Consider the following 15,864-nt stretch of genomic DNA (forward strand, 5'->3'; position numbering starts at 1 on the left):
TTTTATAACATTTCCTGTGGCTCTGAAGTGAGTTTTGTCAAGTCTGAGAAAATAACCCTAATGATATCATTAGGGTTATTTTTTTTATTTCATCAGTTTGGGCTTGGAAACTAGAGCATTTTTAACAGGAAAGCCTGTGTTACGAATTGGGCTGTGGAATGGGTGACATACTGTTGGTGTTTACCGAAGGAGGGTCTAGTGAATAGAAACTATTGAGTTGCATTATGCGAAATGTCAGATCAAGGATTATTTGGAGCTTGATCCATACTATGGACTACAGTTTAGGATATTTCAACCTTTGCTGCATAATTTTTTGTTTTGTAGATGCACAACAGTTAAATGAACTGTTAATATACCACATAAGGATGTGCTGAAGGACAGTATTACATCTTGCTGTAAATACATGTTCACATAATTGCTTTTTTAAATAATTTCTCCTACCTGTCTAACAAGATAGAATATGATATTCAAATGCATTTGTGTAAATTTGGTAACTAAGAGCAACGCAGGAAAATAATGTGGTCTCTGTCCCACTTGTACATTCATTTTTAATTTATTCATCCAATAGATGTGTTGAAAACTCCACTCTCAGACCAGTTCCTGTCTTTTGGTTTCCATGCTGTACTTTTGGACTCATCTCTGATCCTCTGTTGTTTTCCACGGCAGTGAGGGAGCTGGTGGTATCTGCAGGAGTGAGTGTGGAGGTCACGTTGCCCCGCAACGAGGTCGAGCTCAACGCCTTCGTGGTCCCACCGCCCCCACCAGGTAAAACTAGGGAAATATTAGATAAACTGTTAAAATGTATTACCTGGAAACATGTTACACACTGTTATTAAATCATGTCATTTCTGCAGTTTTCTGCAGAATTGTCATTAATACGTTGCCAACTGTTATTACACATGGAGGTTGAGTTTCTAATGCGTTTTCAGTGTATAAATGGTACAGAGTTATTAAAGCCTTCCTTCTGGAAATATCTGGAAAAGTAATTTTTACTTGAATGTATTCTCATTGCAGACTGTCATTTAGCATGTTGTGGTATTTTTGGTGTTCAGTAATAGGCTAATGAAGCACAACCTGCTTGACAGTTGCATTCCTGAGTCACCATCAGCCTACTGTTCGTCACACTGAATACTTGCCAGAGAATTTCAAATCAAGACTGGAAGAAGATTATACAGTTACCAAGAGGGAATACACATCATAATTTTGTTAATCTCTTGATCCCTCCTCAACATGCTCTAACGATCCCAAAATCTCTCATCTGGAAATGATCCTTATCTGATAGATTTGAATTGAATGCATGAGCAGGTTTGTTTAATTTAACTACTTCTTTACAGAGACAACCTATTTATTTGACTGGCGTCTGATAACTCATCCCAAAGATTACAGTGGGCAGATGGAAGGCCAGCACAGCACGACACTTAAACTCAGCAAGGTACAGATCCCAGCCCTCATATTCATGTTATGCTAAAAATAAAACATGCAGCTGGAGCTCTATTGAATGTATAAACAGACAATTCCAATAGTGTCTAAAGGACACAGATTGTCTCAAAAAGATAATTTCCTCATTCTGCTTGCTTGACTTGCGCTCTCTCTCTCTCTCTCTCTCTCTCTCTCTCTCTCTCTCTCTCTCTCTCTCTCTCTCTCTCTCTCAGCTGACTGTGGGCCTGTATGAGTTTGAGGTGATGGTGCTTGGGGAGGGGGCTCATGGAGAAGGTTACGTCAATGTCACAGTCAAACCAGGTGAGGATGACCATGTGAAATCTCATTCATGTTGTGGTGATCTTTTTTTTTGCAGGGGTGATGGTTTATGTGCACCCTTTCGAAATGGAAATTTGCAGGCGTGTAATATTCCACATGCTAATTCTAATTAAGCTAATGGCTCTTCTGCTGCAGTAGGTCTTTAGAAGGTCATGTCTAATGTTTGATGGTATCGTCTTTCCTAACCGTCAATGTAGATAATGTAAATGATTTCATTTCATTTCATTTATTTATTTATCTCGAACAATCAACAATGTTGCAAGACATAAAAAAAAAACATAAAATAAAACACAAACAATCAGAATCTAACAACAAAAAACAAAACAAAATAAAAAATATAAAAGGGATTAGTTTGAGAAGGAGCAGGCGGAAGCAAATAGCTTATTTGGTCCTGCCCCTTATTTCACAAAATCATATTATACAAAGTAAATAGATATGCAAACACAGCATACAATCTTTCGGTCTTACAATAATAATTAACAACAATACAACAATATACAACATACCTTTTTAAATTACAAATTCCAATCCTATGTTTTAGTTTAGTCTTTTCTGTATTGATCAATTAATAATGTCTTTAATCTATTTTTGAACTGAATGATATTATGGCTCTGTTTGATGTCATTGTTCAGTCCATTCCATAAGGTCACCCCACAAACTGAAACGCACATGCTTTTAACAGTAGTTCGCACAAGAGGTTGCTGGAACATACAATGACCTCTTAGATGATATCCCCCATCTCTTTCATTAAACATTGAACGTATGTTACATGGTAAATTATTTTCTTTAACTTTAAACATCAATTGTGCAGTTTTGAATGTAACAATGTCCATAAATTTCAGCAATTGTGAATTAAAGAACAGAAGATTGGTATGCTCGTAGTACCCGATGTGATTTATTATCCTAATTGCTCTTTTTTGCAATGCGCACATTTTTTTCAAGTTGCTTTTGTAAGTATTTCTCCAAACTTCCACACAATATAACATATATGGTGCAATAAGTGTGCAGTACAGAGTATGTATTGTATTTTTGTATCTAGTTTTGCTCAATATACCAATACTCCTGGCCATCTTTATGCAGATATTTAATGTGTGGCTTCCAGCAGAGTTTATGGTCAAGAACAACACCCAGAAATTTATTTTCATAGACTCTTTCAATTGTTTCATTATCAATTACTATTTTAACATCTCTATTTATAGTGCGGTTTCCGAATATCATGAATTTAGTTTTGTTCAAGTTTAAAGATAACTTATTTGAATCAAACCAGAGTTTTAATTTATTCATTTCATTTCAGTTTTAATTAGTGACCATTTCCTGCGTCTGCTGCAAGTTATTCCCACAACCAAAAATAGTTGTGTCGTCTGCAAAAATAGTAAATTTTAGTACATGTGATGATTTACAAATGTCATTTAAGTAAAGGATAAACAGTTTAGGGCCTAAAACTGACCCCTGTGGAACGCCACAGGAAATATTAAGACTCGTTGACCGGTGATTACCCATTTGAACAAACTGACTCCTGTTTTCAATATAGTTTTTATCCAGTTAAAGGCCACACCTCTTATGCCATACCTTTCCAATTTTTTTAACAGAATTGTGTGATCAACAGTATCAAAAGCTTTTTTCAGATTTATGAAAATCCCCACTGCATAGTTTTTATTTTCAATACAATTTGTTAATCTTTCAACTAACTCAATAAGTGCCATAGACGTTGATCTACCGGATCTGAATCCATACTGACTGTCCATTAGTAAATTGTTTTTATCAATGAAGTTATCTAGCCTTTTGACAAATAGTTTTTCAAGTATTTTTGAGAATTGTGAAAGCAGAGATATTGGTCTATAGTTATTGAAAATATGTGAGTCACCAGATTTATACAATGGGATGACTTTAGCTACTTTCATCTTATCAGGAAATGCTCAGGAATCAGTCCACAGTTTTGCCTCATGTTGACTAAATAAACTTGGATGTTATTGCTGCAAGAGAAGCTGCTTTCCTGCCACACAGTTGTATTTGTGACTTTTGCCAAGGTAGCCACTGACTTGTGCATACTGCCTCAGTCACAACCAGCTGATGCACAGCTCCAGTAAGTGAGCTAATTTCTTGTTTTCCACCTGATAGAGCCGCGGGTAAACAAGCATCCTGTTGCCGTAGTTTCCCCAAAGTTCCAAGAGATCTCCTTGCCAACCAGCTCTACAGTCATAGACGGCAGCCGTGAGTGTCCCACATGATGCACGCACATACACAAACGTATTCAACATCAGCTAAAGAGAGACCTTGTACATAAAATATGTTACCTTTTCCTCTCATGCTTTTAAATGTATTTTATTGTCCATTTTCCCCTGTGCCCCTCCTTCCTTCTTTCCTCCTCCTTACAGAGAGCACAGATGATGACAAGGTGGTGGCGTGGCACTGGGAAGAGGTTAAAGGTCCCCTGAGGGAGGAGAAGGTCTCTGCCAACACCCCCGTCCTCACCCTCACCAACCTGGTGCCTGGGAACTATACATTCAGGTAAAGATGGTCTACAACCATGACATTGTTTTAATTTTGAGAGGTCCCAATGTTTCATATGTATTTTTAGATTAATATGTTGCAAACATCCTAATCAAGAATTTACAAAGAGAAATAAATAGAAATAATAACAAAATAAAAATACAATAACCTGTTAAAGCCTGTTTTCTCCTATGTCTGTCATAAGTATAACAGTAAAAGCAGATGAATGGCGGGCTTAAAGTTACTAAAATTCTTACTACATGTAAATCAAACATGTTTTTTGGGGTCTGAGGTGAAAGGTCTTGAGTTTGCCATCAAAATTATGTATTTAACCTGATAAAAAAAAAAAACGTTCTCAGTTTGACAGTGACAGACTCAGATGGAGCCACAAACTCAACACAGGCCACCCTCACAGTCAACAAAGCCAAGGACTATCGGCCTGTGGCCAATGCCGGCCCTAACCAGGTCTGAAGGATTTTCTATCGTTCTATCTGTTCTTTATTGCACCAAACCACAGTCTTTGTAATTGTTTGAATGTGTGGTAGTTTACTTAAACTTTAAAACTTAAAAAAAAATCTAAATGCTATTTTATTTACCAAACCAGTGCACTCCTGGTAACCAGTAGCTGGTCTTTTGTCTAACTTCATCCAGGTCATCCAGTTGCCACGCAACTCCATCACTCTGTACGGCAACCAAAGCACCGACGACCATGATTCCCTGTCCTATGAGTGGTCCCTCAGCCCTGAGAGCAAAGACAAGGTGGTGGAGATGCAGGTGAGGACTATACATATAATACATTGTCATGTTTCAGTTTATTTTTCCCTGGCTAAGAGAATCATGGTTAACATTGGCATCCTTTTGCTCATTTTTAGGGCGTACGGACGCCGATCTTGCAGCTGTCTGCTATGCAAGAGGGAGACTACACCTTCCAGCTGACTGTGACAGACTCAGCTGGCCAACAGGAAACCGCCCAGGTCACTGTCATTGTGCAGCCAGGTAAACAGCTGGAGGGCAAAAAACTTATGTTTATGCCACCTCAGCACTTTTGAATCGCGTCTTCAGTAAAAAAGTTGAGAGGAATATTTAGTTAATCAGCTGCTGAGGGCATTCATTACAGTTCCTTACAACTGTCATTCTTTTCTCGCTTTTTTGATAGTCATTAACTTGAGTTTGTTAAGCCTGTTTGTTCAGCTGTGTGCACTTATGCCGACAGACTAGAATTAAACCCTTATCTCGATATTTCAAGTCCTCCTCCACTGTATTCAATATGTATTCAATATTCCCTGTGTCTTGTTTGCCCTCACTCTCTTCCACAGGATATATGGAAATATATACATGCAGTGTGAAGAGTATACTGAGCAGCAGTACATAATGTAGCTGTACTTATTCTTGGCCTATATGTGTGAAGCTGTTGTCACTACTTCAGCTGCTTTTAGGAAATTCTAATTGCTAAACCTTTAATAGCATATTGACTCAGTTAATGGGAGGTGTACGTGGGTGCACATGCACATTCAACCTGATAAGCACCTTGTGTAAACTGTAGAATGCAAACACGCACTGGCATGATGGCCTGGTAGAGTTTGAACAGGAGCTGCTATGTGAACACAATCCACCTGAAGACCAGACTATGTCAACCATTTGAGTACCAGTGAGTGATGATATCTGAAAATAAGGCCAGTGTGTTGTTAGTCAGAGTCTGTAATTTGAGATATTTCAGAGCAGCACTGCTGTTCTTTGATAATTCACTTTGACCGTTATATATCATGTTGTCCTTTTTATATTATAGTGGGGGGTTTCTGAACTTGTTCTTTCCTTCTGTTTCATTCTGTCAAATATTGGTACATCTGTCAAACCATTCATTTTTCAGACTCTGATTTGGATAAAAGCTGGAGAAATGATGCAAATTGACCCAATTTAAGTGCAGTATTTCATAGTTTGAAAGGGCTTTAATGCTGCACTATTGATTCCATTTTGATGATAGTTGAAGGATGATGTGCTTTTTTACTTTGCATTGGTTGTGAATGAAATGTTTCATGCGGTTTTCACTGAAGCTCAGAGGACCCGACACCAGACACTTTTGACAGCCATTAGCCCACTTTATTTTCATGTAGGTTGTAAAATTGAGATGTATTTTTAGTTTATTCACCCTTGTGTCACTCTCACTCTCCATCCTCCAGAAAACAATAAGCCACCAGTAGCAGATGCAGGACCGGAGAAAGAACTGACGCTGCCTGTTGATCGAACCACTCTGGATGGCAGTAAGAGCAGTGATGACCAGAAGATAGCCACCTACCACTGGAAACAAACTAAGTGAGTCAGACATCTGTGCAGGTAGTATGTATTGGCTGCAGGCTCCAAGGTAATGCAATAACTGAAACATAGTTAGATATAAGCTTCATTGCAAATACAGTATAATACAGTTTTATTCAAATGTACAAAATAAATTGGTTTAAAAGCCAACTCTGTTGCAACATATTTTTCAGTGTCATCAAGGTTCATCTATCCCTCTACAGTAAATTATCTTACACGTATCTTTCGGCCCGTCTGTCCCTCCACCAGGGGTCCTGATGGTGTAAAGATTGAAAATGCAGATGGTGCCGTTGCCACGGTGACAGGTCTTGAGGTTGGCACGTACGAGTTTACGCTGACTGTAACTGATGATAGGAAGCTGCAGAGTAGCGACGCTGTCACGGTCATCGTCAGAGAAGGTGTGTGTGTGTGTGTGTGTGTGTGTGTGTGTGTGTGTGTGTGTGTGTGTGTGTGTGTGTTATTTATGTTATAATCCCATCATTGTGTTAAATTCTAAATTTTGTGTCATGTTTTTCCACCAGAACTGGACCAGCCTCCTGTGGCTCATGTTGTGTCGAGTCCACCCATCACTCTGCCTGTCAGAACCTGCACGCTAGATGGATCACACTCCACTGATGACAAAGGTGGAGTCAGCTACCTGTGGACGAGAGATGATAGCAGCCCTGCCGCTGGGGTGAGACTGGCCTTTGACTGAATAATACAAATGATTGTTGTATGCTCTGATGTAGTTTATAATAATTTATGGTGGACAGAATATAAAACTATAAAAATTGTAAACAACATCAGACACCCACTGTATTAGAAAATAACAAAAACCTAATAAAGATTTTAACCATAGACTGTAAAAGATTTTAACACTTTATTTGTTCCAATAGGATGTACTGAACAACTCTGACCACCAGGCGGTGCTGTTTCTGGGAAACCTGGTGGAGGGGAAGTACGGCTTCATCCTGACTGTAACTGACAGTAAGGGACAGACCAGCACTGACAGAGGCACAGTGGAGGTCAAACCAGGTGAATTAAACAGACTCTTTATCACTCTCTCTATATTATTGTGTTTGCTCTATCCCCATGCCACATACTGAACATTTTGTCAGGGTCATTGAAGACTATTTTCAGGAAAAGTAGGTACATCAAAAGTTAAATTACTGCATTTGTATCATGTAACACCTCATGAGAGTTATTGGATTTAAATTTTTCCTTCACACAAGTCTTTGCATGCAAATAGTTTCCACACAGCAAGAGACTCAACAACCAACAGCACAAGGTTGAACAGGTCAGTGTGCAGCATATGGTGCACAGACACAAACACAGCCAGAAACTAATCTATCACTTGGTGCTCTCGCCTCTTTCCCAGATTGCAGTGTCAGATGGGTTCTGTCTCATGTTTGTCTTCTTGTTACTTTTTCTTTACCATTACACCTCATCTCTTACTCCTCTCTACTCTCCCACCCCGCCCCCGTCTATGTCTCTTCAGTGCTTTATTCTCCTTTCTCACCTTTTTTGAAACTCTCTGTTTATCAGACGTATGGAAGCGTGACCTGGTGGAGTTGGTGCTGGAGGTCTCTGTATCCCAGGTCTCCCATCGTCAGCGTGACATGCTGCTGCGCCAGGTTGGGGTTTTACTGGGCGTGCTCGACAGCGACATCATTGTGCGAGAGATCAGTGCGTTTAATGAGCACAGGTGAGTCGTTCCGCACCTTTTTTGACCTTTTGATTGTCTGAAATCCTTTGAATTTGTACTTTTACATTGTATGTCTGAATGTTTTCTCATATTTTCGTCAAGATCACATTCTTTTATTATAACCCCAACTTGACTTTTCAAGTGTAAACCTGGTAATGAAACATAACCATGTAGAATGAGGTTTTTTTGATTTGGCTCAAATGGTGACTATGACTATATAAGTAAGCATTCTTCTAAGTAAATAAGCAACTTCTTCCTCCCTCCTCAGTACTCGTTTGGTCTTCCTGGTGTCAGGCGGTCCAGGGCGCCCTCCTCTGTCAGGCCGCAGCGTTGCACTTAGCCTACGCAACAAACTGCGCAAACAGAAAAATGACTTTCTCATCTACAAGGCCCGACGAGTGGATACAGTCAGTAAGTACCTGACAAATATATTTTGTACTCATACATTTGTTTCTACACTTTATTTGCCACATTATTTTTACTTGCTACAGGCAGGTCACAGCAACAGAGCTGCTTTGACCTCTTGACCTTTCTAACCTAAGATAATGGTCAGATAATGACAGGGAATAGGGTTAGGCTCAGAGGTTAAATCACTAAGATTTTTGAGCTGTCGCTACAAGTTTTATCTTATCCGTCTTGACACTTTGTCTCTTGACTCTGTGGTGAAACTTGCATGCACCAATTGTAGCTTTATGTTCTATTATATGCATGTGGTATGTTGTTGCTCCTTAGTTCTCTCAGTCTGTTTTCTGTAAAATCATTGTTTAATAATCATAATAATACATTGGATTTATATAGCACTTTTCAAAGTCCTCAAAGACACTTAACATAGTAGAATACAAATAAACCGAGCAGTACACATTTTAATAAAGACAATAAAAATAAGATTGCAAGATAGATAAAAACATGGGGTGGGGTGGGTAACTAGGGAAGACAGGTGTGAAGAGGTGGGTTTTGAGGGCCTTTTTGAATGCTGACGGTAGCCGTTTTCCGACCAAGTAGTTACAGGAACGTAGTTATAGGAAAAGTCCACTTCTAAGCAGATCTACTAACTACTCTCCCCCAAAACCGTTTTTTCCATTTGCATTCGCACTGGCCAAGTGGCCATAGGGACTATAGGAGGGGTAAGGGAGTGATGTAAGCACAGCAACGGTCTATAGCATTAAAATCAGAAAACAAATACATCAACAAAAAAAAGTATGAACTAAATACTAAATCTAATGTATGTAGCATATTTGTTATAATTTAAACAAGTGTCCCGAAGAGAAACGGGTATCTCTCTCTCCCCCGCCTCTGCCTGCTGCGCTGTGACCGTGTGTGTGACCGTGTGTGTGTGACGGCCGGCAAGTTTTGTCAAATCCGCAGGGCACGCTTTTAACTCCGAAAAGACAGTTAACCACAGGTTCCCGTTAATCTTATGATGGACATGTGTTGTGATATTTAAACAAACGAACCGTTATGGCGAAATAAAAGCCTCTTATTTACGAGACCGGTCTGAGAGACCTCCAGCTTACCTCTGGGTCTCTGAGCATGACTGGCCGAGCGACGAGCTAGCGGCCGGGGAAGGCGCCTGCTGGCTGTCGCCTGCTGGCTGTCGCCTCACTTCATGGAGCTTCTCAACTCTCTCAACAAAAACTTTGAAGCAAATTGTGAATTCTGCATCAATTTTCGCAAGACTGCCTATATTGGAAATCTAAACAGTTCATGTCTCGCCTAAAACGTTGTCAGAAGTGAATTTAGTGATGAATAAGATGGCGAAGATTGTTAAAATTGTCCCGTTGTTGGTCTGTCTGTACCGGAAACCCGACCCTCATTGACCTAGGTTCATATGCTGAAAAGGGAAAAGAGAAAAGACCCTGCCCTGAAGTAGGAGCTGCGGCCAGAGGGACTTAAAAATCCCCAAATTGGTCCAGTCGGAACACGAGAAAAAAAGGGTTCTAGGAATTTTATGTTCTAGGAGCTGCAAAAATCCCTCCGGTCGGAAAGCGGCTAGTGTGGGGGCATGTTTGATGTGGTTAGGGAGGGAGTTTCAGAGAGAGGGGGGCAGATTTGCTTCAAAGCTCTGGTTTCATCTACTGTACACTCTGCCGCTGTCCTTCCTCAGTCTGCCAGCTGAACTGCTCCAGTCATGGCGATTGTGACTCCTATACACGGCGTTGTGTCTGCCACCCTTTCTGGATGGAGAACTTCATCAGAGCTCAGCTTGGAGATGCAGAGAGCAATTGTGGTGAGATAAGATGAATTTTAATTGAATATCTTAGTTGATTAGTGCATCAAATGTAATGTGGCAATTTCTTTTTTTTTCAAACACCACAAAAGACCTCATATGGCTTTAATCTTCTCACATTTTCATGTCCTATGTATTTTATTACAAAGTAATAACATTCTTTTCTTTGTGTCTAACAAATATTTTGTTTTCAGAGTGGAGCGTACTCTATGTGACTATAGCGTCATTTATGATTGTGGTTGCTATAGCAACAGTTGTCTGGGGAATGGTGTGTTGCTGCAAAAGGTGAGCACAATTTTCTAGATCAAATATTATTATGATTTTTACTTAATGTCTTTGGGCACATACAGTATATGCATAATGCTCATTCTTTCTGTATCTTCCCCACATCTTTACCTACCAACTCATGATATTTGGTGTTTTTTTGTTTATTTCCTGAAAGGCGTAAGAGCAAAGTGCGTAGAAGCAAAAGCAGGTATAAAATGCTAGAAGCTGATGAGCAAGACAGTCTGGAGCTACAACCACCCAGAGCTGGTAAGACACACATACATATACACCATTGCCACCTCCATTGTAGTTCACCGTAGTTCACTGTTGCATGTTAGCAGCTGTGAATCCCAGGTGAAATCTTAAAAATGTAAACTGAAATTCACAGAAATCATACAGATCAGTAAGTCACACACAGTTTACTGCTCATACTGACATTGAGTGATGCTTTACGTTTAAAGGATGCTAAAAGCTGGTCTGTATTTAGTATTTTAGATAAAAATGAAACTGTTTAAATAAAGGACTAAATAAATAATTCTGCTTGGTTCAGGTTTGACACAGCATCATTTTAACATCCTACCGTTTTTTTTCTGTTCTCCTGCTCCTACCAGCCCGCATTAAGCCGGTGCCCGCTCCTACCTCCTCAGCCCTCATGCACTCGGACTCTGACCTGGACAGTGATGAAGGGCAGGGCGGGGTCCCGTGGACAGAGCAGGAGCGCGGGCATCTCCTGCGGCCCCAGAATGGCTCCCTAAGGAACGGGCAGGGGCCGGGAAGGGGCAGAAAGCAAAGAGAAGAGCTGCTATAGCAAGAGAGGAGGGGGGAGCTCACTGCTGCCCTCACACACACACACACACACACACACACACACACACACACACACACACACACACACACACACACACACACACACACACACACACACACACACACACACACACACACACACACACACACACACACACACACCCCCTCCAGCTGTCACACCCTCTCTGTTCCTCACTTCCTGTTTCTCTTTCGTTGTTCTTCAACACCGAAAACTAAACGAAGGGAAAGAGAGAAAAAACATGCTGGAAACATGTTGTCCCACTGTCACAGAAAGAAACACCACTGTACTGACATTTCCCTGCTCCCACACTGAGCCACTATGGAGGGAAAACAAGCTACCATTTCGCTGAGAAATAGGGGTGAGCACTGTGTTTTGAATGGTGTAAAAATATAACATTAGACCCCTATTATTTAACACAGAGACATAAAGAATGTACTGTTACCCCTCTTACTGTTGGCACACGAAGTAGCCTGAGTAATACTTGACTTTCTGGATAAAAAAACTCAATGACAAACCAGCCACTTGACATGCTCACACCTTGCCTATTGTAGACACGCATGTACGCACACAAAGACGTCGTATTCACACAGTTCCAGGTCGACCTGATGCTACCAAACTGCCATGTAAAAACCAATGGTTAACTCTGCTCTGAAGATTTTTGTTAGTGAGTCCACAGTTGAGATGGTGACTCGTTGGAAAGAAAAACACAACCAAAACAAGAATTAACAACAGCAATGGACTCTCCTCCAAATAAAAACAATGTGCATGAAGAGTTCTGGTACAATTTGATACTGGAATGATCGCCTGCATGTTTCTATGTAGGGTGTATGTTTGGATTTTTTTTTGGCTGCTGTGTTTCCTCAGAGCCGTTTGTATGTTTTTATTTCTGTTATTAACTTGTGAAAGAGTCACAATGTTATCAGAGGCAGAATATCTTTTTAAAAAGAAACACCATGCTTTTATTCTAAAGGTTTCTCTGGAAGAAGTCGCTGGGACACAGTGGAATACACAACGTTAATGAGTTTGGTTGACGGAGACAATAACGAAGAGAAGTTGACAACACAAAAAATGGGGCCGCTTCCTCCCTCACCTCAATATTCATTAACTTAAAGTCAGCTTGAACCATGAAGACCACTTAGGTTTTTAGTGTATATATACACTTTTTTTTTTTTTTTTTAATACAAACAACCTTCAGGCTGTGATTACCGGTAGATGTCGATGCACTTTGATTTCATGTCTGTCAGCTTTGGTTTCATTTAGTCTCTTGTTGGTTGAAAAGGGAGATCTTTAAAGGTTAAAGTTGGAATGGTTCAGCCATAAAAAAAACGGACTTGACTGCATTCAAAATGTATACAGTTTTTAATTTCTTTGACTTTAAAAATGAAAGGAAAGGATATAGCAAATGTGAATGCAGCTCATGTCCAGAAGCACCTCAGTAATTGTAACATACCTGTAGGCCTGAAATGAAAAGGATGGTGTAAGTTAAATGTGTGGCAAATTGGGACACTTTTTTAATCCTTTGAGTTAATTTTGCAGTTTCTGTGCAGTTTTAGGAAGCAATTATAATCTGTTTGGCCCCTATTAGGGTGAGCATATTTATCCCAGCTTTCCTTTTGACAAATATGCAATTAGTTCAATTTAGGGATTATTAAAATTACTCAAGAAACCCAAGGAAATCTGCATGACAAAATTAGACATTATAACAGGCATCACTGAACTTCCGTTAGGGACGAAAGTAAGTTGTGTCAAGAATGACCTGAAACTGTTAAAAACAAATGTCTTCCCACAAATAAGATAAGAGAAGGAGGTTAATCTAAAGGGATGTTTTGCCATAAATACAACAGGAACAGGACAAAAAGGAAGGCCGTAAGAACACAGAAGATCTTTCCATCTATTTCTTCTGTGAATCAGTGGTAGTGATGGCTGTTTCTGCACGGAGTGAAAACTTTAACCAAATGACTTTTACCACGCATGTGAAACTGGCCTTTAAGTTCATATTGCATATTGAGTCACTCTTTTTTTTCTTTCTGTTGAATGTTAAAAGGGGTATGCCATCGATTCACTTCAACTTGTTCTCTGTGTGAAATAAGCAATCATTTAAAAAAAATTGCAAAAGAAATGTCTATTTTGTACAGCTCATGCTAATGTGACTTCTGCTGCACTAGTTTGGTCTTAAAGCACCTGGTGCACATCAGGCCAGGGCGGAGATATTTAAAAAATGGATTTCATTCAGATTTGCTGAATTTATCTATTCTTCTTTTGCCATCTTGTGTGAGGTGAACTAAAATCAAAGTGCACCTAAGTGCCAACTCTGTGAAATGTCATTTGAAAATAATGACATATTCTTACCATGTTTTTTTGCACATCATAGGTAATGGCTTTCGGAGTAATTGCCAAGATTTTACATTGATTCACTCTCATTTCAAGGATAATTCTACACCTATTTGACAATACAAAATTCAGCTTTCTTGTTACACGTAATACATTTTCCAGTCACTTGAGATTTATAGAAGAAAGGAAATTGACCTCGACTCTGACAGAGTCCACTGTGAAGGCTAACGGAGAAACTTTTAAATGAAGGGAGTTTAATTTAAGATGTTTAAGATAACATTTTAGTAAAGGATTACCCACTTCTTTCCTTCTGTGTGACCTGACCTGATGGATTGTCTGTAAATTAAAATAAATGTTTCAGTTTGTTCCTGAGTTTTCAGACAGATGTGTGCTTTTTTCTTGCCATTTATCTGATGAAAGCCTCTGTTTAAAGAGTATTCACTTCTATCCTGTAGTTCACCACAAATGGTTTTCCCCATTTTTTCTTATTTTCCATTTTAAGATTCAAGATTTGTTTGTTTGTCCCACGGGAGATTTGTCTTGGACAAAAAGCTGCCACATAAAAATACATATAATACAATACGTACATGGACAGACACAAGACATAAGTACATACAATACAGTGTGCAACACAAGTGCAAACAAAGTGAGAGGGTCCTTTCTATCCCTCTCAGCATACATGGGCCAATACAAAGTGATGTGACAGAAAGATTAAAATGTGTGTATATTTTGCTGTGAATGTTTTAGGACTTCACCAAAGGCGTTTAAAGGCTTTTGTAATGTTTGATATAGCCTAGTCAAGAACAGTATTTCTTTTACTATTGATGTAAATTATGACTTGTCACCTGGACTGTATAGGATGATGCTTTGTTTGTTATTGCACCTCAATGCTTGTGCACCATCTTTAATATGTCATGCCAAATGCATCATTCTTGTACTGTAAGGGCATTATTTTTTATTGTATTATATTTTAAAGGTAGTGTAGTATACAACCAAACACCCACCTTACATGGATGCACATTACACACTGACTATTAACCCACTAATTGAGACCATCCACTTACCCTGATATGAGCTATCATCATATTTACACATCTCCCTCTTACTTTATTTTCTCTGTGACATTTATAAGCCCATTATCCTTGATGGTTTTCCTTTGCTGCTCCATAAACACAATTTGTGAGATGATGGTATTCTTAACAATTGATAGTAGAAGAATGCCGCAATAGTTATGTGATTTCACGTCATGATTACAGCAGACGGAAGCAGCAGATGTTGATGATAGCACAAGTAACATATAAGAAAATGTAAAATTTAGTAAGTAATTTTACTTTTTCGTTGTTTACAGCATATGAAACAGTTAAAGTAGAGCTGTAACAATTAGTCAATTAACCGATTACTCGAACAACAGAAAACTAATTGTCAACAATTTTGATAGTTGGTAAATCGTCATTTTTTTAAAGGAACACGTGTTTTGTCCTCAAAACGGAATTTGCTGCATTTTTTTTTTTAAATATTGTGAATTAAGCATATTTGGGTTTCAGATTGTTGTTTGGAGAAAATATGTATTTTGAAGATGTCAATATGGGCCCTGGTATGGGCCTTTCTGACATTTCACAGAATAAACAATTAATAGTAGCATAAAGTGACAGTTTACTCAATAATAATAATTCAGTGCAGAATAACTTAATTTTAAGCATGGAAAGCACAATTGATATTGTTATGTGCATATTTTCTGAATGTGTGACTTTCTTTGAACAGTGCATTCATGGAAAAAAAGACTGCAACTCCAGTTTACTGAGTGTAGTCATAATGCATCCTCACACCAGAGGCCAGGACAGCTCAGAAAACATGTTGAAACTCGACAGAGCACAAGAAACGTGTACCACTGAGATGATCCCTGCAGTAATTATGCAAACTGCACATGTCTGCAGATAGATACAGTATATAGGCCTACAATATGTGGTA

General features: G+C 39.2%; 1 protein-coding gene across 5 annotated transcripts in view; it reads left to right on the forward strand.

The window, feature by feature from the left end:
- kiaa0319l (KIAA0319-like ortholog) overlaps positions 1-14,275 on the forward strand; it is a 25,630-nt gene extending 11,355 nt beyond the window's left edge. For 4 of the 5 annotated variants that reach the window (XM_031295849.2, XM_035991561.1, XM_035991560.1 and 1 more), the window contains 18 exons: positions 667-765; positions 1,335-1,432; positions 1,653-1,740; positions 3,877-3,969; positions 4,134-4,266; positions 4,608-4,713; positions 4,900-5,022; positions 5,121-5,244; positions 6,426-6,558; positions 6,808-6,956; positions 7,080-7,231; positions 7,434-7,572; positions 8,083-8,242; positions 8,511-8,653; positions 10,347-10,469; positions 10,664-10,754; positions 10,912-11,003; positions 11,348-12,317. In XM_031295849.2, coding sequence (XP_031151709.1) covers positions 667-765; positions 1,335-1,432; positions 1,653-1,740; positions 3,877-3,969; positions 4,134-4,266; positions 4,608-4,713; positions 4,900-5,022; positions 5,121-5,244; positions 6,426-6,558; positions 6,808-6,956; positions 7,080-7,231; positions 7,434-7,572; positions 8,083-8,242; positions 8,511-8,653; positions 10,347-10,469; positions 10,664-10,754; positions 10,912-11,003; positions 11,348-11,544 — 2,243 coding nt within the window. In that variant the 3' untranslated portion in view covers positions 11,545-12,317. Of the gene's footprint in view, positions 1-666; positions 766-1,334; positions 1,433-1,652; positions 1,741-3,876; positions 3,970-4,133; positions 4,267-4,607; positions 4,714-4,899; positions 5,023-5,120; positions 5,245-6,425; positions 6,559-6,807; positions 6,957-7,079; positions 7,232-7,433; positions 7,573-8,082; positions 8,243-8,510; positions 8,654-10,346; positions 10,470-10,663; positions 10,755-10,911; positions 11,004-11,347; positions 12,318-12,535 lie in introns of those variants that run through there. The other variant, XR_004895027.1, reaches the window with a different exon arrangement.
- The last annotated feature ends 1,589 nt before the right edge of the window (positions 14,276-15,864 follow it).

Source organism: Sander lucioperca, chromosome 14 (assembly GCF_008315115.2).
Source record: "Sander lucioperca isolate FBNREF2018 chromosome 14, SLUC_FBN_1.2, whole genome shotgun sequence".
NCBI lineage: Eukaryota > Metazoa > Chordata > Actinopteri > Perciformes > Percidae > Sander > Sander lucioperca.